The sequence below is a fragment of the Tripterygium wilfordii genome, chromosome 9, assembly GCF_013401445.1.
Source record: "Tripterygium wilfordii isolate XIE 37 chromosome 9, ASM1340144v1, whole genome shotgun sequence".
NCBI lineage: Eukaryota > Viridiplantae > Streptophyta > Magnoliopsida > Celastrales > Celastraceae > Tripterygium > Tripterygium wilfordii.
In genome coordinates, this window is record NC_052240.1 from 10119631 (window position 1) to 10144574 (window position 24944).

General features: G+C 35.5%; 3 protein-coding genes across 5 annotated transcripts; 2 read left to right on the forward strand and 1 right to left on the reverse strand.

The window, feature by feature from the left end:
• Positions 1-147: 147 nt before the first annotated feature.
• LOC120006200 (eukaryotic translation initiation factor 2A) lies at positions 148-7661 on the reverse strand. Its single transcript, XM_038856145.1, has 14 exons — positions 7465-7661; positions 6965-7060; positions 6467-6821; positions 5813-5999; positions 5220-5454; positions 5078-5146; positions 4352-4453; positions 4190-4230; positions 2504-2637; positions 1562-1625; positions 1367-1463; positions 1170-1276; positions 678-700; positions 148-565 (listed from the first exon to the last, which is right to left on the reverse strand). The coding sequence occupies exons 2-14, from the start codon at positions 7002-7004 to the stop codon at positions 478-480; spliced, it is 1542 nt and encodes a 513-aa protein (XP_038712073.1). The 5' UTR covers positions 7005-7060; positions 7465-7661; the 3' UTR covers positions 148-477.
• Positions 7662-11266: 3605 nt separating this feature from the next.
• LOC120006009 lies at positions 11267-11905 on the forward strand. The gene is made up of 2 exons (XM_038855886.1): positions 11267-11522; positions 11637-11905. The coding sequence occupies exons 1-2, from the start codon at positions 11267-11269 to the stop codon at positions 11903-11905; spliced, it is 525 nt and encodes a 174-aa protein (XP_038711814.1).
• Positions 11906-19751: 7846 nt separating this feature from the next.
• On the forward strand, positions 19752-24319 carry LOC120006643 (transcription factor bHLH153-like). 3 transcript variants are annotated; one of them, XM_038856761.1, is made up of 6 exons: positions 19759-20184; positions 21851-21974; positions 22576-22641; positions 22805-22870; positions 23558-23605; positions 23907-24319. In XM_038856761.1, exons 2-6 carry the CDS (start codon positions 21876-21878, stop codon positions 24048-24050), a joined length of 423 nt encoding a protein of 140 aa, XP_038712689.1. In that variant the 5' UTR covers positions 19759-20184; positions 21851-21875; the 3' UTR covers positions 24051-24319. The 3 variants fall into 3 exon arrangements, with proteins under 3 accessions (XP_038712691.1, XP_038712689.1, XP_038712690.1); XM_038856762.1 differs by lacking the exon at positions 19759-20184 and adding an exon at positions 21178-21264; XM_038856763.1 differs by lacking the exon at positions 22805-22870 and having other exon boundaries at positions 19752-20184.
• The last annotated feature ends 625 nt before the right edge of the window (positions 24320-24944 follow it).

Sequence of the window (24944 nt, forward strand, 5' to 3'; positions counted from 1 at the left end):
CCGCACTAGGTAAAGGTTGAAGGTCTGTATCATAAACAGTACCTTACACGACAGCTGATGGCTGTTGAGTCTCAATCTCCAACCCCCCTTGTAACCCACAAATAGCAACCGCCTACTCTGTATTTCCATATATGGTTACACCTCAGAAGACAATATAATCAGTCACTTTCTTTTTTATTACATACTCAAACCCACCACATAGCGACCAAAACAAGTGTCGCCTTGAGTATATGCTCGAAGTTTTGTTTACACAAAACATTAACTTGATCGACATGCATTTATTTTGACCAACTCAAGAACCCACCCCTTCTTCCTTCTCATTTTAAAAAAATAATCAAAATTCAACCCAGTTACTACCATTTAGATCAGATAATATCATGGGTTGACTATGGAAATCTAGACTCAAAAGCCATAGAGTGCAGGGTACAATTGCATTGACTACTTAAGGTACACCAGCGGAGAGCAACTTGAGTGTGATCATGTGCCATTTCCAATTTCAGCAGCCTTCTTCTCCTTCTGTTTCTCTCTCTTTTTCTTGTTTTTCAGGGCAGTCTTACTCATTCCCCTAAAAACAATTTTTTTTAAAAAAAAATTAATTAGTATTATAACTTCAACATCTAAAACTCCTATTGCTGACGAATTAGCAAAAAGAAAGGAAAATAAAGAATAGCCCTTACTCTGTAGCACTCCCTCCAAACAACTGTCATGTAAAACCAATTAAATCATCAGAACCATATCAAGTAGTGAACAAAATTTAAAGTATCACTGATGCATCTGCAACTGATGCACCGGGGTGACTAGACAGGCCACAACAATTCATAAAAGCTTCAAGAAATGCAAACAACCGTATGCTGTCTAGTGTGATTTGCATTTAACTCGAAATAAAATTCTGTGCAATTTGTTTTTGCCTTATTATTGAGCATACACTAGTGAAGGCTCACTGTGATGACTAGTCTAGCGAAGGCAGTTGTGAAAGTTGCTGCAATAACTTGTACAGCAACTGAAATGAAGGAAAATATTATTTTCAACCATGCAAGAAATGGTGTTCCAGTCAAAAGAAACATGCATCAGGGTGTTAAAGAACAGTACGGGATTCAGGATTATGACAGCACAGCATATCTTTCACAACAAGATAAGAAAATCCAACAAACACATAAATTTGTCGATACCTCTGCTTGAACGGCGGCTGCATTTTTAGCATGTGGTGGACGATAGGCAGCAGGTTTTTGTGCTGGAGGGTTGGCAGAGACAGTTTTCCTGGAAGCTGACGATTGTCCTGGCAAATTACTAGGAATTTTCAATACACCAGATAATCATGTGCAATATTCATGATCAAGATTTTGAAATACCAAACAATAAACAGAACCTTGTGCTTTGGTTTCTTGAATCTTCAAAGACGCAACGGAGTTGACAAGTTCAGCAATTTGACCAAATTTATCTGGTGATTCTGGTTTCCACTCAGCCTGCACAAATAGTTGACATGGTAAATCAAGTTGCACATTGAGATAACCTTATATAATAACAATTTAAGTAAATATCAGTAACAAGTAACAACACGAACCTGGTACAACTTGTCAAACATCTTCTTGAAGAACGATGATCCATTATAGTGGAAGAATTTAATCCTTCAGTGAACAAAAAGAGAAATGACATTTATATCAAAAAAGAAGCCTATCCCAGACTGAATTGTTTTACCTGAGCTGGAACCACATGAACGTATGTGCAAAAGCCAGCGTCGCAGATGGCCAAAAAAATTTAATACCTCAAGAACCAATGATGCCAAATCAGGCCTTAAAATCAATAGAAATATTTTAGCAAGTTTTCTTGCTGCAATCCCTCCAGAATGAAGCGGAAGAAGATATATCATTTTTTGAATGGAATATTTGGCTAATTCTTAGTTGCTGAATCACTCAAGAATTAAGCAGAACGTGCAGCACTGATGAATTCGTTCAACGAGAAATTAGAGTGTTAAAAGTATTAAGTATTTCCACTTAAAAGAAGGGTAAGAATCCATGGTTATCCCTGACCCAATTATTACCAAATGGTGAATGGTGCTTAGCAACCTGAAAATAGGGATGTCTGTGAAAGATAATGTTTTTAATGGATTTCAAACACAAAAGGCACCAGCATCACTACATAAATCGTTATAAGTAACCAATTATAATCATAAAAACTATTTGCTTCCCAAATTACTTTTGTACCAAGGAAGAACAAAACCCATTGTCATAAAAAAAACAAAAAAAAAAAAAAACACAACACTTTCCTGATGAATGATGACAATGATAATTCTGAATCTCTGACAATCACAAAACTAGCATCGTGATTCACCAAAAGAATGACACTTCTATTATTCAAATTAAGTACTGTGTACAGTGTATTCCAACCTATGGGTCCCAAAAACATGGTTGTGGACCATGAACAATTTTAATTAGGTGAAGAATCACACCCATAAGTCCGTCTCTCAAACACATAGATAATGTAACAAAATGAATGATCTACATACCCATTGTCAACTTGTAATCTCGGAGCTGTTGTGGCAGTCATGAAATACTGTCCGTCAGGGGACCATTCACTTGTTACAGACCATTCAGCCTTGGTTGTTCCAAGTTGTTTTTTGTCTTCATAGTCCCAAAATGCCTGAAAGTAGCATCAATGAATATATAAACTCCCAGATTATTGCAAGGTGTACCCCCGATCCCGCCCATTGTGGGAGCATTGTGCACGGGTGTTTGTTTAACTTTTTTTTTTACATCATTCATCCAAACCAACTAAACTGACGACTAAGAAAATCAATCTATGTGTTCATTAAATTAATTTCTTTCATAAAAATGTCGCTTTGGTTAAGTTTGATCACAAGAAAAACTGAATCCTTTCAGCAATATATAGCATGTAATCCAGTCATCACTTGGCAAACAACAGCAGAGGCAGCTTAAACATCTCTTTGCCTTCCCCATCTCATCCAAACAACAAGAAACTTTATTTTGAGAGAGCACCATGTGAGGTGGTCACAGGAGGTATGCCCAGGAAAAGAGACAAAAGATGACTAAGAACTAAGAAGCAAAGGACACCAAATGGATAATATGATCAGCCCTGTGCTATGATGCCCGACTCCCATCAAATTGGTAGAGTAACGAAATAAAAGTAAAAGAAAGCACCAACTCGAACCCCGCTCAGCTATGGATATTTCCAACTGTAAATTAAGAGCTATGAATCCATCCTTGCAAAAAAAACTAATTATACAACAGATACAGATATCAGTAAAGTTGCAGGTACTGACATCAGTAAAGTTTTTCCAGCAAAACCTAATATCTTAGCCAATAACTTCAAATGAAAACAAAATACAGGAAGAACATATAAAATACGGACCTAGAGAGTACTTATTTTTGAATGCATGCAGACCTAGAGAGGATTGACTTTCATATGGCACACAAAGCAGTAGTAAATATAGAAGATGGTTACAACCTAATAAATTAGGTCGATCAAATTGAATTCCAATCAAATAGTTTTCCATCACTGAGAACAACCTTTTGAAAGACAGCACGGAAGGAGTATTTTAAAGAAAAGGAAACAATCAGCAACTAGCCTAAGAATAGGCCTGAATGTAGGGGGTGCAAATGAGTAGAGCGTTCGACAAACAGCTTGCATTCGAGCTCATTTATGTTCGTTCTTCAAAATTAACAAACAAGCTCAAACAAGATTCTTAGGCTTGTTTACTAAACGAGCCAAACACAAAAAGAGGAACTCGACTCGTTTACGTTTCTGAACGTCATAAATGTTTATCAAAATATCTCAATTATATATTCATGAATCCTGACTAGGGCCTGACCATAAAGTCATGACCAAGTCAATTATCTATTCATGATTTTTGTTATTTATAAATGACCATATAGTATAGCATGCTTGAAATATCACAAATAATTTATAAATTACCTAGTTAATACGTTTGAAATGATCTTACTAAGAAGCTTGTTCAGTGCTTGTGAACAAGCTCAAGCTCATTAATTTCCTTAACAAACAAGCTTGAACAAGATGTTTAAAGCTCGATAAAAACTCGGCTCGGGCTCGTTAATTTTCTTAACAAACAAACATGAATATGGAAAAACTCGGCTTGTTTACACCCATACCAAAATGATTCCTACGACAAGGAACTCATCAGATAATAAGACGTCAGCAAGTGAAATATACATACCATATCACCAGGTAAGTTACCAAAACCAGCCAAACACAGAACTGCAGATTGATGAATTAAGGTTACAAATATCTATGGCCAAAATGACAATAAGTGAGTTTAAATCCTTCAATTATATATAGGTACTGTCATAAAATTGTGATGATTTATGGTTAAGGATACATTTCCCCTTCGGGTTCCACCTGATGGTGTTGTAAGGCCCTATCCCAAGCTCAAGGAGAGGCTTGCACTTCTTGTCAAACACTGTTGCACTTGCAGGCATAACTACAACACTTGGTCAAGGAGCACCACAGCAAAGGAATAAAAGAAAAGCTACACCAAAAAAAGTCAAATTATTCAGAATTTTCGCAACACTAAAGAAACAACCAAAAAAGCAGCACATTGGTTTCAGTACGAAACCATGGTCACCTATATGAAATACCCAAAACCAAGAAACTGACATTCTGTCATGTGAATCTCAACTGAATAACATAAGTTTTGCATCATTTGTGAATATACAGAAGTTCACATTATTATGCTCACATTTTAGTTGAAATATATTCTGCAATCTGTTTTCCTGACGCTTTATATTATATTATTATGTAGAAAATTTGATAATAGTTAGTAGCATATAATCATTTTTCAGGATTTTTATTCACCACCCAGTCATATCGCTAGCATTTTCTAACTATAATGATTATATAGGCCCTTATGTAATTGAGGAGCAACCCTTCTTGATATTTTAGAATCAAATTAGTTATCAAATATCATGCACACATAAAAAAATTAGACACTAACAAATATAGCTTGGGCATACAAATATTTAGCCAACTACATACTAATTATTAACTATTACAACTCTAGCCAAAATTACGGAGAATAAGAAATGGAGGGAAAAAAAAAGGATACATCCATAAACAACAGCGAACTGTAAACCAGAATATGACCACTGAACATCATGAACAGGCCCCTCTTTTCCTGCAAAATGCCCAGCAATTAGACGTTGCAGGCACTTAAAACTTAAAAAAAAAAAAGGTACGTTAGAACATACGAAGAGGAACAAGCCCTTCATGAGTCCCATCCGTTGTAAGGTAGTTCAATTTAGACTCTCCATAATAACTTTGATTGGTCTTATCAACATCCGACTGCACAAGGACCAGAAGTCCAGTGGAACCATTATTCCAACTTAGTTGCACAGTAGAACATCGAAAAAAGCTTCGTCGAGCAACAGGTTGACCCTGCAAATCTTTGTCATGAGAAAAAATCTGGACGGTGGCTGGACTACCCTGCATAAACAGAAACGAATAAACGTAAAACTCATAATAAATGAAAAAGAAATCAAGACCAGCGAAGTTTCAAAACTCGCTCACATTTGGAATTGCCATGCATTTATTATATTACAAAGAAATTGCACCAAATGACCTATCAATTTATTTTTCTACAATATCACTATACTAAAATCAGTTTAATATTTTTGCATGAAGTTCAAGAGATCATATAAGTACAGTTTGAAGCAAGCATGATCCATGATTTGATACACTCTTTGACATTATTGTACTTCTTACGGATATTTCCTCGGTTAGCCCTCCCTTTATCATACATAGAAACATATGCAAATTCAGCATTGAGCAATGGCGCACCTACCTTAGACTCTGGAACAAATACTGCCACATGGGAACCCGATGTGTTAGAAAGCTCAACTGCAGCCACCCCAGGAACTCTGAGCCGATGTACAACTCCCTTAGAGAAATCTCTAGTATCAAAAAATTGTACTTCATTTGTAGCTAACCGGCATGCAACAGTTTCATCAGAACTGAATCTGATTGATGGCCTGAAAGGTGGGCATATGAACAATAGAAATGTTATAAAGAAGAAAATTTTGAAATAACACAGTTAAGGACAAGAGAGAGCACAATCCACCAAAGAAAACTTGGAAGCTTTTCTTTCTTACCTTTTCTTTTCAAAACAAATTGTATGACAAAAGAAAAACTCTCAAGCCTTACTGATGTACACACTCCACACCTACCATTGGTAAGGCAAACAACCCTCATGCACAAGGCTCCCACAGTGAGCGGGATCAAAGGTAGGTAGGATGTATACAGACTTTACCCCACATAATATATGGAGAAGTTGTTTCAAGAATTAAACATGTAACCTCTAGGTTGCACCCCTACAATTTTACCACTGGACCACATATCATTGGTTTAATGCAAAAATTTTCATGAGAAAAAAAAAATCAATTGCTAGCAATTCTTCTTTGAATGCATAGTTTTTTAATTGCCAATAAGCTAAGTTTACCATGTGGTTTTTGTCAAGTTCTTTTGGAATTGCTGATAAACAGCATCACCAGTCTCTATCTTCCATAAGACTACATTTTTTTCCTGTGGTGTTGAAGATTTCTGAAAGGTCTGAAGAAAAGTCCCACATGGGGATAATGCAGCAGCAGCAACATTGGGAACTTCAAATGATTTTATCTCTTGATAGTTGCTGCAATCATATATGCTAATCACAAAGTCAGATTTCATCACCATCAACCTGGACCCATCAGTACTGAAAGTTGCATTCGTGCAGACAACATTCTCAAGTTTAACAGTAGGCTGACCACCAGCGAACGGAGGCCCATTCCAAACAGAGAATCCTTCAGGTCCTCGTACTGGTACACATAACATGAGTAAATAGATAAAAACAAGAGGAAAACGAAAATGCGGTCACATATAATAGAAAGCTACGAAAATAAACATTTTTGCCACATCAAGTACAAAATGAATTAGTTTTAAGAATAGCCACATAAAGTACCTAAAATATCCAAGGAAGGAGAAGGATTTGGAGATTCCATAACAAGCTGGCAGAAGTATACGCAAAAGAAAGAATGCCCGGCAGATCAAAGTCCAACTGCAAAAGCCATTCAAAAATCTACTATTAAATGAAAGTAACACGCAATTAACGTAATTCAATTAAAAAAAATTTAAAAATGATGCTGCAAAGCAAGAAGTCTAAAACTTTATCGTTTCAAAAATTCCATTGTTTTTTTGGTTTTCATTTCGTAATCTGTTGAGTTCTATTAATGTTTCCCAGCTCAAACAATACACCACACAATTTATTTAGTATGAATTTCAAAGGTCATAGTTGTTAATAACGTACAATAGAAAAAAAAAAAAACATGGTTTCGAGCATATTTTGTGGGTATACCATCCTTGTATCTTCCATTGCGATGTGTATGAGAGAAATAACCGAATCATGCCGTACTTACAAAGCTCTCAAATAAAACGCCAAAATTGAAGACACAAATAATATACCTCTGACTGGAATTCAACTGTTCTTCTGGAGATCACAGGAAAAGCAAAGAAAATCGCAGAGAAGACATGGATTAGGGTTGGAATGGCGGTGTATGTCGAAAGCTGAGGAAGGACTGGAGATGAGGAAGCCGGAAGCAGGAGAAGAATTACTTTGGACTTGTGACGAGGGACAAAAAAAAAAAAAAACAGAACCACCAGAAACGACGGATGGATTTGCGTTTTCACCAAGCCATATATAATGAAGGGCAAATGTCACAGAGACCCGGTGGTATGGATCATTTCTACATGTCCCTCGTTTGAATTTGTAAGAATAGGGCTCTTTGCCATGATTTCGTGTCATTTCAGGACATCATTTTAACTTGATAAAATTGCTAAAAGCCCCTCAAATAAAACATCATCTGCTCAAAAATACCAAAACTCATCTCTTTTACCGTGCTTCCTTGAACACCGTCTTCATCAACATAAAGTGCTTGAATAGACAGTGACTGAGAATCTACTATTTCGGTAGAGTTTGTTGGTGACAAAGATGGCGACCGAGATAATGGGTCATTTTGGGCTGGGGAGTTGTTTGGATGGGTTTTGGCCAGGAACTAGTGGGGAGGGCGAATGAGCAAATGGGTCATTTGGGCGGGGGAGTTGTTTGGTTGGGTTTTGGTCAAGAAATGGTGGGGAGGCTTCGAGTGGAAGATCTCGGGGAGGGGTTTGACGAGAGACTTGAGGATCAAGGAGTCGGGCAGCCAATCAAAGCCGTCCATTTGCATTTGATCATCAAATTGATATATTGTGTTTGATAGTTGATACTGAAAGTCTTGGTGGATTGTGTGTTTGCTTTGATGGAAGTAGAAGGAAATAAAGGGTACGGATTTTTTAGGAAGATGAAAAGTCTAACTCCGGTAGAGGATGTGAACAGCAAAGTTTGTAAGGTGGCGGAGGAGGGGTGGGGGGTGGTGGGGAGATTGAGAGATTTTAGGAAATTGAGAAAATTTTGGGAGATTTTAGTGAACAAAAATTTTATTTGTTTTTTAATTTTATTAAGTTAAAACGACATTGTTTTATCACAATCAATCAAATGACAGTCAAAGGACGGAGGTACTTGCGATAACACGAAATCAAAGCACAACGGGTGTAATTTTTGCAAATTCAAAACAATGGGTTCATGTAGAAATGGTCTCAATCACAGGGAAAGTCTATGACATTTGGCCTATAATGAATCTATCAAATGTGTACATGTTCTCTCTTATGCGATCTTAAAATATAAAATCATAGTCATTGGATCTTATCAACAGCTGAAATCTCAGTACTTCAAATTTCCCTTTTAAAACTCGGAACCCTTCGCATCATATGTCGTAACAGGGATTACGATGCAAGTGTGTGCTCGTATGTGTCATTCAACCCATACGAGCAAGTATGAAGTTGTCACCAATTGATATTTATAGACACAATTAGACGTCTGACGGTCAAGGTATGGTCCACATGTACACCAGAGATTCACAGGAAGGTGGATTCCTGCTATGTGAAACATACACTAGATACAATGTGATTCAAAGAAATGACTAAATCATATTTTATGTCCTTGAAGTTTCAATGATTTCTCATTTATGTCCTTAAAGTTTAAAATTTCTCAATTCTATCCTTAATGTTACTAAAACCAACCCAAATATGTCCTGATGCCCATTTTCAGACTGTGTAGTTGACAGAAATTGCTTGCGTGGCAATTGAAATGAAAATTTAACATACACATGTCATTTTTTGTAAGAAAAAAAATCCATATCATTTAAAATAAATGCAAACTCATCAACAATCCCGAGCAACCACAATGGTGGTTTTTTTTGTTGGGATATGGGTAATGTATGGAGATTTGTGTTTTGCTTATGTGACTGTATTGGAAGACGTGTTTTGCTAATGTAGCTGAGGATGGAAATAAGATTGGTACAGTGGTATAAATTTGCTGGTTTATTTTTGTGTAATAGAGATGAGACGCAGTCCAAGAAAAATGTGTGAAATATGTGTGTGTATCATATGGGATCCACCAAATATGCCATTTGCAAGGCCAACCAACTTCCATGGCTACATGGTTGCCCCAACAAAATGCATCCATTGTACATCCTTTTTTTTCATGAGCTATTACTTTAGACAATAAAATGCCTCCATTGGACAACAAAAATGCATTGTTGTGAATGCTCTAATGCCTAATTTTCCAAAAAAAAAAAATTGCTTTCTTCTTCTTCTTTGAAGAGAAGAAGAGTTTTTGCTTATGGCCTCTCTTCAATTATATGGGTGCAGAGGTTGTGTACCTTTTCTTTTTCCAACTTTTCGAATGTGATTTCAGAAGTAGGCCACAATTGATTTATATTTAAGCAAATATTTAAGATCTGATGTGTTCAAGGAAGCAAATACCCAACTCCCATCTAATCCGCAAACTTCTCTCTCTGATGCATTCCAAGAAACAAGCTCTAATCGAAAACGAATCTCATCTCCACATCCTAGCAGAAAATATTCAAGTCCACTTAAGTAGAGAGTTTGTAAAAGAGAGAGAAAGCCAGACATCTACTCGTTCTCCTTAACAGAAGACAATTTTTTTGCCCTTGTTTTATAATGAACAAAAAAACCAACTCGAAAATAAATTCATTTAAACCAAAATTACCAGGTGGAAACCAAACCCCAAATTGATGTAGGAAAAACTCATTAATGCCATGACGAAACAATGAGAACTAGGTATCTCGTTCCACGCTTTGAGTTTCTAGACTTATAATAGAGGATAAGAAGAGAGAAAGAAGGAGGGAGGGGTGTTTTAGAAAGATAAAGTGTTGTTGTTTATTGTGTTTGTTACAGAGGGAGAGAAGAACAAAAAAGATGAAGGGGCTTAATTTTTACGGGGGTGTTAACGTTTACACCCAATCTATTTACCTATACTTATTTAGCCTAGTGATAACATGCAATGAACTCATGTCTTGTCTTGTCTTGTCCTGTATTGTCTTGTCTTATATAGGATATATAAATATACATTATTTTTTGGTGTTAGCTAGCTAGGCAGCTAGACATGATAAGACTTAGGAACTTTCTAAATTAATTGTTTTACTCTTACTTGTCTCACACACGTGTGTCTTTGTTAACGTTTACACTTGCAGGGACCCGTCAACTCAAGTGTCAACTTTAGTTCTAAGGAATATATTCTCTGTTAAAGTGTGTCTCTTTAGTTCCTCAAACCTGTGTACGTTATGTATTAGTCTATCTATACATAGGTATGGTTCTTCTTGGCAATATACATACCAACAGAAGATATGAATTTGGATCAACTGAGGATTTGGGTCAATGATTTGCGATTGTCAAGTGGTTCAAGTGATCAGGTAAATATTCAACTTTTTAATTGTTTCAGGAAATATTTTTCATTAATTGCATATGTGAATTTATATTATTGTCATGATAATATTCTCAAAAACGAAATAAAACAAGAATACGAAAATGTTACAAACGAATTTTCCACCAACATGATATGATATTTAACTCAATTAATATATGTTTTATTTTGTCAATTTTTAATAAAAAGTTGTTAGTTTCTAACCGAATTAATACATTTTCATGTATTCAATTCACGCCAATCTCTAACTGATTGGATTCAAAATATTGGACGAAATTTAGGATATATCATTGTCATTAAAAGGTCAGAGACTAGTCTAATCGGGAAGATTCATAGATTGTTGTTCCAATGTGATCACGGTGGCACGTACAGAGCAAGAAAACCTCCACGAAGGTTACAGGCACAAAAAAAATTGATTGTCCTTTCAGAGTGAAAGGGGTGAAAATGCGAGCGGGTGATGACTGGATGGCAAGGGTGGTATGTGGAACACATAACCATGCCCCTGCATCATATATGAAGGGACATCCATACCCCAGTCACCTCTCTGAATTCGAAATCCAGTTGATGGTACATATGTCTACGAAAAATGTGAAGCCACGAGATATCTTGACATCGTTGAAGAAGCGAAATCTGGACACCGTGTCTACCATTAGGACCATATACAGTGTGCGCCAAAAATTTTGGACTGTAGAGAAAGCTGGTAAAACCTAGATACAAGTTGTCATGTCATTCCTACAACGTGAATGATACATTTTCAAGAGTCTATCAAATGCTATAACCAATGAGCTTGAAGATTTATTCTTCGCACATCCAGGATCATTAGAGCGATGGCGTGCATTCCCGCACGTGTTATTGATGAACGCAACATATAAAACAAACAAGTACATGATGCCTCTCCTTGAGATTGTCGACGTGACTGCAACTAATATGACTTTTTGCATAGCATTTGTGTTCATGCACTCAGAAAAAGTGCTCAATTATACTTGGGCTTTAAGGTGTCTGCAGTTAACAATGGATGGATGCACTGGTCCACGAGTTATTGTCACGGATAGAGAGTTGGCCTTGATGAATGCATCTGCCTAGTTATTTCCCGAGGCTAAGAAATTACTCTGTAAATGGCACTAGACAACAAATCTTGGAATGCATTCTACAAAATGTGGAATATGTTGCTAGAATCTGAAACTGAGAATGCGTATATGTGTAATTTGGCAAACCTTGAGGTAGTGTTACAAAACTTTTTTCAGTTATGATTAATTATCTTAAGGATGTATGGTTGACACCATATAAGGAGATGTTTATATTCGCCTGGACCGATAGATATCTGTATTTTGGAAACCAGACAACTAATAGAGTCGAGAGTCAGCATGCTAAGTTGAAACGATAATTGGAGTCATCATAGTCATATTTGGAGACATCGCTGTTGTTTATTCACCAAGTCATCCAATCACAGGACATAACTATCATCCAACATCGATTCAATATACCGCACTTCCAGGAATTATGTGGTTTCGTTTCAAGCAGCGCCTTGCATTTGATTTTGAAGGAATTTGAGTGGTATAACGATGGCTGAGAAGTTTTCCACAAATGTGGATGTCGACTTTTCCACAAATGTGGATGTCGACTTTGGACGAGCTACGGACTGCCATGTGCACACGAGCAAGCAATATATTTGAACAATGGTCATCCCATACCAATTGATTCCATAGATAAATTTTGGAGGAAACTTAACTTATCACCGTGTGTGTCTCTTCAAGACGATGACATCGATTGTGACGTCGAGCTGCAAGTGTTCATGGAACCATTTAAGCAGCAATCAAGGCATAGTAAATTCTGTCTTTTAAGGAAGTTGAGGGAGATAATCACACCATTAACAACTTCAATTCGTGAACCTGCTGTTAAGATAAACACTCGTGGACGCCCCTCCCCGAAAAAAAAAAGTTGCAACAAATACTTGTGTTAATCCATTACGTTAGTATTCATTGAGCCTGATTCCCTTCATTCTCGGGAACCAAGCAAAAACAATTATTCATTTAGAGGCCCCAACTTGAAGAATATTGAAGATATATCCACTCGTGCTAATACGGCTACATTTGAGTTTGTTGAGCCAGATATTTTCCAATTTCAAGAACCAGCGAGACACAATTGCTCCTCTATTTACAACTGTTCGTCAGTTTCCACCTATACTGCATCCTTACATTATGGATGTACAAGACGTAAAACCTAATGAAAATTGTGGATTTCGGGGGATTGCTGTATGTCTTGGTCTTCACGAAGATGCATGGGCAACTATCCGTTATAACTTAATAGAAGAGTTGCACATATTTAGGACACAGTATGTTGCAATATTTAATAGTGATGACCAGTGGACTCGTGTTTACAACTCACTGGACTTTTTTGCATTAGATAGAGGAGCACCGATTGAGCATTGGATGACCATGCCAGACATGGGTCTCTTGATTACTTCAAAGTTCAATGTGATATACTCCACCACCGTCGTATCAACATGTTGCTATCGCTATCGAGTACGTAAATAATAATCACTACGTCTAGGTTGCATTGACAAATGGTTACCTGATGCCTGCCATTATGCCTCAATGGGTTCACTTCAGACATGATTGCGTAGTTGCGTGGGCTACCCCGTATGCGTAGCGAATTGATGCGTTCATGCAGTATATGCGTTCTAGGTTTCCTTCTGAAACCATTGTGTTGGAAGATTAGGAATGTAACATGTGTTAATATGTTTGAATAAATCAATTTATATATATATATATAGTGAAGGTCTCAAGGATGCTTCCCCTTGAATTGTAGAGAATAGCAAAGAGAGGGGTAAAAAACTCCCCCTTAATTATGGAAAAATCATCAATGCTAATAATAAAGACCTACCAAAAATTAAATAAACATAATATTAAAGATGTTAATGTAGGAAAATCAATGCTAATAATTGTGGAAAAGTATTACAAAATACTAAAGTGTTTTAGAAGCTATGACATCTGCTTTTGTATGGCTCAAACTTTTGCCACATGTAATAAAATAAAATTGAAGTTGTGTTAAGATAATCATCACGCCTTTTCTGGCTCATGTGATCAATCATATGTTACAATTCAATAATGTCATGTTATATATAGCAGTGCTATTATCTTGCTACTGAATGTACTCGCATTATAATTAAAATCTTTGTAAAGTGTATTGCACTTCAAACTTCACCACTTTTAAAAACCTTTTAGTTTTACCTTTTAGTCGCATGAATAAATGGGGACACATATTTTCACTCTGTTGACGCTACTGAGTACTCAGGTTTAGAATGGGATTCATGATTTGTCCATTTACTACTATGCATAGAATGTTATCCATACACATTTTCTTGATGACCTTTGTCACTTTGGAGAAAAAAACAACGCAAACAAGAATTGTTAAACTCTGAAAATATTTTTTCCTTATGCATCAAATTTCTTGCTCCCTCTTAGGAAATTATTTCTTAGCGTATTAAGAAAAATGTATGTAGTTATTTGTTCATCTCACAATTATCTCCATTTTCTACAATTCAAGCTCTGTTATTCATCATGATAACAAAGTATCAAAAAATTGTCAAAAATCTTTATTTTCCAAACTAATTATGTGCCGCGCGAAGCGCGAGCTTGCAACTAATTTGTTTTAAATATCCAAGACTTTTGAGATTAGGAAAACTTTTGTATTATTAGTATTTAATAGTTATAATTCAGTGTTTTAGGATTTAATATAGAGTTTAGAATATAAGGTTTAAAATTTAAGATTATTTTTGGCTTAATTAATTATATTTTAATATTCCAATCATTAAAATAGCTAACAACACAAAAATCTTTTTCAAAAAATTGGCAGATACATTGCTTGTCTGTATGCATGCATATGTGTATTATTGTATCTGTGTATGTACATACATGTGTGAGACAAGTAAGAGTGAAATAATTCATTTAGAAAGTCTCTAAGTCTTATCATGTCTAGCGATTAGCTAGCTAGCACCAAAAAATAATTTATATTTATATATCTTACACAAAACAAGACATGACAGGACAAGACAATACAAGACATGGGTTCATTAAATGTTATCACAAGGCTAAATAGGTATAGGTAGATATAGTGGGTGTATCAAGTAAATAGAGTAGTGGGTTAATTTAGAAAGTCCCTTTTTACAGATGAAGTTGTCGACTTCTACATCAGCATCGGGCGATCTTTCTTCTGTATGTAGGACAAGATTGAGTTTTCAGAAAAACCATTTTTTTTGTTCATTTTTTACAATTCCGCGTGTATTTTGTAATGTAAGAAAAATGTCACACATTATGACATGTGGTGCAATTGCCGGAAACATATGTCACGTCAACCTTTTCCATCAACTATGCATCAGAATGTCGGAGTCGGGACATAAACCACTTGTTTTTTGAAACATTAAAGATATTTGGGGAAAATTTTAAACTTCAATGACAGAAATGAAAAAAAAGTGAAACTTCGAAGATATAATATATGGTTTAGCCTCAAAGAAATAGAGTGAGTGAAGTCAGGTTCTATTCTTTGTAACATTTTTTTATACATGATGGATTGTTTGAAGGTTAATCGCTTTATAAACTCGAGGTTTTTCTTCCTTTTAAGTTTTCTCGTAATAATCGTGGAGTTTGATGATTATTTATTATTCCATAAGCTTTCCTAATTGTTGATTAACAATTATTCTAAGCACACATATTCTCAGAAGGGCAAACGATGTAACATTCATCATAATTATGTGATTAAAACAGAGAGCATGGCAATGGAAAAAGCTATTGAAAGTCTGCAAAACCGGTGAAGTCCAATATATTTAGAACATATATTGGACTCTAGATTTTTGGTTGTGTCTTATGCCTTAATGGGTCAATGTTAATGGTTGGGCTTTACACGATCTAAAGATCCATTAGATCCTTCTTGATGGGCCAATGTTAATGGTTTATCTTTGCATCTTTTTTATTAAGAATTTGGATATAATAGTTTTTTTTTTTTGAAACACACACGCTAAGCCATGTCCGAGGGGCATGAAGGAATTTGAAGGAATTAAACATTTTACGTATCGTAGAAGGAATTCAATATTCTTTTTTTGGCGCAGTTTTAAACATCCAAATACACTATCCAACAACATATGACCAGAGAATCACGAGTAACTCAAATGATACTTATATATATGGTATCTCATATAATCTCAAGCTCGAGCCTCCCCATCCTCTCGCCTGTATTCAAAATAATAAAACATCTTACAATTTAATTTAAGGTCAAACCCTAGCTAAAACTGTCGACCGGAAACACACGATAGTTCAACCCTAACCCAAACAGGTAGGACCCACAAATATACTTTGGATGAGAAACCAATCAAGCTATAATTTTCTCCTATAAGCGTGATTTTTTTGATTGAAAAATGACTAACAATCTCCAACCATCTTCATAGAATACATGCATTTTCAAATAAAAAAGATCATCAAAAGCAAGATCTTCCGACAAAACAGAGCATCAAATGTCTAATCTTCCTTCCTGCTAATTAATCTCTTCCATAGAGAAAATTAAGAAGAATAATAAGAATTTTTTAAAAAAGGTGCATCATTGTCAAACATAAAAGTAATGTTCATCATCTTTAACTGTGTTTTTGCTTTTTTGAACATGACTATGTTGATACTGGAAAACAGTGTTTTATTGTTAGGGGATACTACTTACCACACCCCATCAACCCAATTCCTGCCTAACAACGACCAACTCACAAATGTCTCCAATTATTCTACAAATTTAGGTATGTTGTTATTATAATTATTGTTTTTCTGGTTTGGTCTTTAAATGATTGTTATATGGGCCAAAAATTATTCCCATGCAAATCTAGAAATGACAATACTAGACCCACGAGAGTCTGAGTCGAGCATGCCTATGACCCAAGATTCAACCAACACTAGACTCATGATAATCTAAGTTGAGTGCGGTAGGCCCAAAGCCCAAGTCAATTGGCAACTACACTCATGAGAGTCTAAGTCAAGCATACTCATGACTCAAGATCTAGCCAGTCGACCCTAAACACGCGAGAGTCTAAGTTGAGCTTGGTAGGCCAAAGACCCTAGTCAATTGGCAACTAAACCCACAAGAGTCTAAAGCCCAACTCAACAAGACCCATAAGAACCAACTCTAACATGTCCACAAAAAGATTCATCTACTCTTCAAAGGCTCGAAACCCATCTTGCCAGGAAGCTTCCTCAAAGAACCTTGGGCCCAATCAAAGCCCAAGGTTCATCTGGTAACTTACCTAACCATCTAAACTTCCTCAACCAACACCACATCGATGTCCATCGAATATCTCACTCAACATTTCATTGATTGTAAATTTTCGGGTCTCCAATTATATTTAGGGGTATCGGATCATGATGATTAAGTGAACATGAAAGAACAAATAAGATGAGTTAGAAGTTTAATTTTGCCTTAGTCAATGGTCTTATCAATCTCTTGACATTATTTAACTAACTACATTAAAATATAACCATTAAGATTAGTTAGAGCATCTTTCGAAAAATAATAAATAAAAAAAAGCGCAAGATTGTAAATTATTTTTTTACTTATTTCCAGCACCAACTTGAAATAAATTAAAAAATTTAGAAACAAATGGAACATTTTAAGATTGGCTTGAATTTCAAAATAAAGAAAACCCTTGATAAAAGCTAAACGCGTGATTATGCTATTTAAGAAAGACATACAATTACCCCTTCACAAATTAACAAAAAAAAATTTATCTTGACAGATTGTTAATATTGGTTAAATATTACTTGTGGAATTGACTTCATCAGATACTTAAATAAGTATTGTTATGAGTTAATACAAATTAAAAAAATAAATAAGTCTTGCTAAATCTTTTGGGTCCATTGACTATACATATCTAGTGCAAATGCCAATTTTTTTGATGGGGTAAGATCTTGGCTAGTTGACGATTAAGTCATAATCATACTTAGATTAATGAATTAATTAAAATTTTTAAAATTATCTTTAGGGGTGGGCATTGCATTTCAAAGAGAGTTTCAAATGCAAATATCGAAGATGCTAGAATCATCAAACCGATGTGGTATATAACTTTGCTTAAATCGCTATCACACATAAGAAATATTTTTCTAGGCTTAAATGAGTTGGACTTAACCCACTTTCTTAACCTAAAAAAATAAAATCGTGTAGATCTGATGTATTTATGGGAACCAAACAATTCAATGTGGACAATATTTATGATATTTGTCGGGTTTGAGATTTTCAACAAAAAGAATGCAACAAATTCAAGGGTTGGTGTCCTTTTCCTTAATCCCAATATTTCTTCATGATAAGGAATATTGATTAGCCTTGTTTCCTGCCATGATTACCGTTCAATCTCCACTTTCCTGCTATAATCAAGACCCCCCCTCCTGGTAGGTCAGTCAAATGTTGCTGACCAACTACCGGGTCTTTTGTTATGACTAGAAAAAAATACAAATACATGTAAATATATTATGTTTAATATATTTATATTTGTTTGTATATCACCTTAAGTATTAATACTTTTTTACCAACGAGAGATGGTTTAATTAACAATCAATTGGATTAAATATATGTGTGTCTAAAGTTTGATCCCGATGAGAAAAAATATATTCTCAATTGATATTTCAAAAGAAAATATTAATATGTTCTTAACTTTTTAAGATAAATTGGACATAATTAGCGTAAAATATACTAGTTTAATATAATAATTTCGAATAATGCAAAAAAAACATTTTTTTAAGTATACTTACCCCATAATTCAAGACTTTTAGTTCTCATCAAAATTTTAAATCAAATAGTAATTTTTTCCCTTTCTTTTTCAAATGATTTAGCTAGTAGTAGTTGAGCATTTGTATACGTATACATACAGTAGTTATAGTGACACGTAAGATGGGCCCCATAGTAACAGACAAATTGCAAAACCTCGTGGGTCCCACTCTGATCAGTGATATCCGTCCTTCACTTGCATGGACTTTTGCGCACGGGGGATATCGGTGATTGGGGGACCCACGAAGAACACACCTAGATCTCCCACAGCATAAACAACCCTTGAGTTCGATGGGACATATAGAGATCATGACATGTGTCAATTGGAAAATTTAAACGGCTGATGCAGTAAGAGATTGTAACAAAGTTTTTTTTTAAGGAGTGTCAAAACTTTATCTGACTCGAATTAAATCAAGTTTGAATATATAACTTATATGTTTGAAATCGGGATTGAAACTACAAAATTTTTGTTCAATTTAAAACTGGGTCAGAGTCCAAACACATAAAACTTATCTGAACCTTTAATCCATATTAGATTATTATCCGATTGACTTGTATGGATTTAAACCAATTCGAGTTTGATCAATTAATTACGTCGAAAATCTAATTCAAATTAGAATCCCAATATATAAATATTTAGTAAACATGTGTTGTTATACTAGTCAAAACCAAATTTGACCCACCCCTAGTTTTATTGGAGCGTGGTTTTGATATACAAGGGATAGAGATTGAGAAGAATCTTAGGTGGAGCCCATCCTCAGGAAACCGCACGCCTGAATGTAGAAACTGATTCTCCCAATGATTCCCGCCAAAATACAACCAAAGATGGTAAAATATTCCTAAAATTGAATTTTCACTACAAAATAAATAAATAAATAATTATGGTCATGCATTGCCTGGGCTAGTTTCTGTGTTCAGACGTCATTTTCGTATCAACAGTCGCAAAGAATGACTTCATCTCTTGGGTTAAATCAAACCACTTTCTTTTTGCATGGTTGGATATTAGCTGTCAAATAAAAAAACAAAACCTAAATATTATTTTCTTAAAAAAAGAAACAAACTGTTTTGTTATAATTAAGATATAAAAAGTATTTTCAGAACTTTATTTATTAAGCTCCAAGAATCTCTGCTCATAATCCTCCTTCTCTCCCCCCAAAACACCCTCTCCCTGTTCCTTTGCCTTGCCATTCCAAGTTCTCCAACATCACTCAAAAGTCTCCACCTTTATTGCACTTGTTTTGGTGAAATTTTACCAATTTCGTGCTCTAAAGGCTTCGTTTGGTGTTTGATTCCTGGAAGGAATGGAAAGAGCTTGGTTGTTTGGATAAAGTTTTCATCTTTAAGTCGGAAAAACTGACAAAAATAGCTCAAAGCTTCTATCTATCTTTAAAGACAGAGAAGACTTTGAGTTTGTTGACAAAAATTGCAATTGAAGCCATTTTCTACGGCTTTTGGACCACAAATTTGTTGAATTTGGGGGATTTTCGAGGTGGGTTTTGACGGTGTTGGGCGCTTTGAAGAAGAAGATTTTTTTTTTGAGCTTGTTTGCCAATGCAGACTCTGATTCCTTGGTGAGTTCTTCAGCTACTCTAATCCCCTTGTTTCTCACTATGTACATATTATACTTTAGTGCTTTTGTATCTTTAATCGCACTGTTTTTGAACTGTAAAATCTAATTGCTCTTACTGTGCTCTGTTTTTTTTGTCCCTTGTAATTGTGGGTTTCTATATGTGATTACCATGAAATGATGGAGGTTTTGTTTTCTGCATAAGATTTGTTTAATGTAGGGTTTTTTTTTTTAATTGATGGATGCTTTTTGACATAAAATAATGGTGGATGGGTTGTTACGGAGGCTACTTACTTTAATATTGGGTTCATGTATGGTTCTCTAATTTCTGATACGGACCCACAAGAATAATCATATTTATAATTTTTTAGAGTATGTTCTTTATCAGGCTCACAGAAGATCATCACGACCTCAAATACTAGAGTTTTGATTATGTTCTGATGACGAATACTTTAATGCATGCTTGTTTATTAATCAATTGATTATGTTCTTTATCATGCCTTTTTTTTAATAATGTCTTGATGGAGGATGAGGATTCACCAAGAGATTGTGTTTGTCAATCATTTGCATTGTGCATTGTTTTTATTATTGATTTTTTGATGATGAATTGGTGACTATGCTTCTCATTGATTGACAGAACTATTGTCTGTTTGTAGGCCAACCTTTATGCGATTAGGGTGATGTCTTATTTTAGTTTTATAATTGTGAAACTTTTGATTATAGTATTGTATGTATGTATGTATGTTTAATTATGCCAGCCAAGCATCGAATGGAAGGCTAACTTCTGACCAAACAGTGGATGTCTTTGTTTTGCTTATGATATGCACAATCGATATTTGTACTGTATTTGTTGTGTGATTCGTATAATATTAAACCGTCTTAAGGGACATAAAACATTATCAGACCATCTTGGAACAAAATGGTTCTGTTAGATCCTCGATGTTTCGTTAGTCGTTACAATTTTTTGGTATCGCTGCCTTGTGTTGGTGCGTGGATGCTGGATGCTTCACAATAATGTTCTGTGGGAGTAGAACTCTTGACCAGTGACCTACCCTTTATGAGAGAAGATTAGAACCACCATTGTGTAGGAGTTTTATTACTTTCCACCAATTCACATACGTTTTTATTTTCTTGGGAACTCTCATAAGTATGTCTATTCTTTCCTCATAAAAATAGCATCTCGCAAGATTACCAGAATTTTTTTCCTGGTTTATTTTGTTGGAGAACTCTACTGGTGACACACATCAATAATATAGGGTTGAATTTCAGTTTTCTATTGTTTAACCTTGTGGAGATTCATTTATAAATGTCTAGAAGTTGAAGAAGAGAAAGTATAGAACCCTATAGTATCTTGACACTTCCTATGAACATTTTTTCTGCTAATTTTCCACATTTTATGTTAAGACCTGTGTTTGCTGGTTTCTTATCCATAGAAACTAGAAAGAGCATGTTCTCATTTTAAGTAATGGTTTGAATCGAATTGAAAGCCATTATAGAAATTTTGAGGATTATATAGTGATAGGCTGGAATGCAATGGTTGCTTCTCAATGGAAGTTTATCTTAAATGGGTGGAAATGATTTTTTCCCCTTTTGGTTTAAACTTTGGCCTTCTTTTGTCATCTATATATTCTGTTACGCTACTTAATTTTTTTGTTGGATTGCTGTACCAGGAAGAACAAGGATTAGGGGGAAAAAATGATGGAAAACAAGAGGGGCCCTTGGTCGGTTGATCAAGGCAACTTTACTTCACTCTCATCCAAACGACACAAAAGCGATCTCTCAATCTCAACCAAGGTTCGTATTCAACATTGTTATGTTTTCCTCGCTGTGTCTTCTCATTCCTTTGATGCATGCACCTGGGTTTACATGTTATTTTATCAATTGCAGCTTGAGTTCTTAAAGCGTGCTAAGCTTTAGTCAGACTTAACTGCAGTTTGTTGTTTAAGTTTGGTATGTTGCCGTGTATATGTATCTTGGCAGTTTTGTGATTTGCCAGTGGTTTTGGTTGCAATTGCTTCCTTGGTTCATTCGTAAGGCTCCCAAGTCCCATCACTGTGGCCTTGGTTGAAGATACTGATGCCTAGGTTGGAATGAAACAACTTAATCAATCTGTCAAGAATCACTGCACATGAAATTTATGTGACTTTGTCAATTTTCATAGTCAATTGGGTTTGGAAAATAGTTACCTACTTTGTAGGTCATCGTCTCTACTATATTTGGGTGGTCGAAACTTGATAATTTTCATCATTGCGCTGATTTTTCTCAATCCGCCATCTGATTTGTGCATTTTTCATTAAAAAAAGATGTAAGCACAAGGCTCCCGCAGTGGAGACCCACACATTGTGGTTTTTGTACACTTTCTTATGGTAGTATCTAATTTGCCTTTTGGCTACAGGAGAGGAAAGAGAAGCTTAGTGAACGAATAGTGGCTCTACAGCAGCTTGTTTCACCATATGGAAAGGTAACTGCTTTAAATGCGTTTGAATCATTGTTGGAGAATTAACATATATTCTCATGCACTCCCCTGCTTAAAAGAAATATTGGCTCGTGCCTGTAATTTGATTATGAACCCCATACTGGAACTTCCCTGATCCTGTGATTTTAGCGCATTTTGATATGTGCAGACTGATACGGCATCTGTCCTGCTCGAGGCCATGGATTATGTACGTTTCCTTCACGAACAAGTGAAGGTTTGTGTTTTTCTAGCTAAGTTTACAAAATTTCCTGTAACCTACATGTTTGGATTTTGATTATGATGATACAAGATTTCCCATATGGGATAACAAACCAAAAAATGCAGCATAGTTTGTCAGCCAGAACTACCCATCTATTCATAGTTTATTTTGTAGTTATCGTAAAGCATTTTCAACCATAATGTGGTATCCAATCAATTAGAGTGGTTAACCATGCTTCTTTATCAGCAAGGTGCGTGCTTTAGCCAAACCATGCTTTTGGCCCTGACATCCTTGTCTCGTCTGACTTCAATATTTTTGTTGCATTCTCACTTTTTTTGCTTTAGAAAATAACGTTTTACATTTCTATGTGTTCTGCGGTGGGTTATTACAGTTTGAGCCCCCGTTTGTTTTCAAGACTTGTTAGTCTAAAATTTTAGCACTATTCTTTAAATATTATTCCTGTCCGCAACCAGCTCATCGTCTGGTTATGTTGTAGTAAGCATAAAGTTCAGACACAAAATACCAGAAACTAAGATTATGTCAGGTCTTTGGCAATATTTGGTAGCTATATGAATGCATCTGTTGACATGATGGTTGCATTTGTTGTTAGAACACTTTCTTGAAACACTTGACCACCTCATACTTCAGTTTTGAGGCTTAAGAGACTTAACTGATCTATCACTTATTGTGGTATGGTTCCAGGTATTGAGTGCTCCTTATCTGCAAAGTACACCGACAGCTAAAATGCAGGTAATCACGAGCTTTTGATAATTCTGAAATTCAGTAACGGTAAGGAAGTGTTCATTTTGTAGAACCTTGAATTTTAATTTGGTAGAACCATGGCTATTGTGGATAGTACTCAGAATTTCTTTTACGTCTTCACTATAGATTTGGTTTATATTACCAAACAACTTCTCTGATATATATATATATAAGTACATATGGTGAAGTTTATGCTTTTTCATTTTTCTGGCGCTGTTAAGAGACAGAATGATTTGAATTGTCGCTATGGGCAGACTTTAAGTTTCAAGGTTTTTTGACTGTCCTGCAGGAGGTTGAGCAATGCAGTTTGAGAAATAGAGGTTTGTGTCTTGTCCCAGTTGCTTATACCATTGGAGTTGCGCAGAGCAATGGTGCAGATATCTGGGCTCCCATCAAGACTACATCTCCCAAGTTTGGGAACTCTTTCCCATGATCACATTGACATGATTCATACTAGGTTCCTTGAGTTATGCAAAATGGATACAAAATCCGTCATGATGTTATTTATAATAACCAGTCGTACCAGGTGCAATCCCTTTGATTTTGAGCTGGTGATGGGATCAAGCGCATCTGGTGTATGATAACAGGTACTTGTATCGGATTATGCAAACATGTATATGTCATAGACATGGATTTGTGAACAATCCTAACAACAATTAATTAGTGAATACATGGAGGGGGAAATTGTCACTTCTTGTTTTATTTGAAGTTTGAACCCTCTGCCAAACCTATATTGTAAACTGCACTAAAAAACTGCTCAGCCAGAACCAGCGCGCTTCCTTGTGCGTTGTGAGGATTGTCATGCAGAGAGAAGTCATGCAGCACGTCTTTCTTGTTGAAGGTTTTCTGTTATCATTTGATGCAGGATTGTCATGCATCCTCCAAGACTGAATTTTCAGATACTTAAAAACTAGTGACATGAGGTGTTGCAAGGTCAAAATCAAATCATTGAAAATCATACTAACATCTAAGGCCACGAGACTATAAAAGCCAACATCCAGTTCTGTATTTGCCTTCAAGTTTAGGAGAAATGAGCAATGAGCTTTTACCATGGTTTCATAGTCACCTCTTAGAACAACACCATGGTGGAATTTTGTTGGCACAACAAAATATATTGAAGAATGCATTTTGCTGATATGGTTGAATCAATAAAATGTAAGGGATACATATGCACCCAGTAATTGCTAAGTACAGACCGATTGTTTTTTTAATAATCCACATCATTGATTTGTACTCCAATTTGCTGGACTCATTTTAATGAATAACTTTGATTTCCGTTCCAACATTTACATTTAATAATTCGCTTTCTAAAAATTCACGTCAATGA

Excerpts from the sequence above, each read along its gene's own strand:
- LOC120006200 (XM_038856145.1), bottom strand. The coding sequence starts at position 7,004 with ATGGAATCTCCAAATCCTTCTCCTTCCTTGGATATTTTAG. Across the intron at positions 5,455-5,812 it reads TATTTGTTCCAGAGTCTAAG|GGTAGTCCAGCCACCGTCCA; the intron begins GTAGGTGCGCCA and ends CTGTTTATGCAG. Across the intron at positions 1,464-1,561 it reads TGTTTGACAAGTTGTACCAG|GCTGAGTGGAAACCAGAATC; the intron begins GTTCGTGTTGTT and ends CTATTTGTGCAG.
- LOC120006643 (XM_038856761.1), top strand. The coding sequence starts at position 21,876 with ATGATGGAAAACAAGAGGGGCCCTTGGTCGGTTGATCAAGGCAACTTT. Across the intron at positions 21,975-22,575 it reads ATCTCTCAATCTCAACCAAG|GAGAGGAAAGAGAAGCTTAG; the intron begins GTTCGTATTCAA and ends TTTTGGCTACAG. Across the intron at positions 23,606-23,906 it reads CACCGACAGCTAAAATGCAG|GAGGTTGAGCAATGCAGTTT; the intron begins GTAATCACGAGC and ends ACTGTCCTGCAG.
- LOC120006009 (XM_038855886.1), top strand. The coding sequence starts at position 11,267 with ATGCGAGCGGGTGATGACTGGATGGCAAGGGTGGTATGTGGAACACAT. Across the intron at positions 11,523-11,636 it reads TTGGACTGTAGAGAAAGCTG|GATCATTAGAGCGATGGCGT; the intron begins GTAAAACCTAGA and ends TCGCACATCCAG.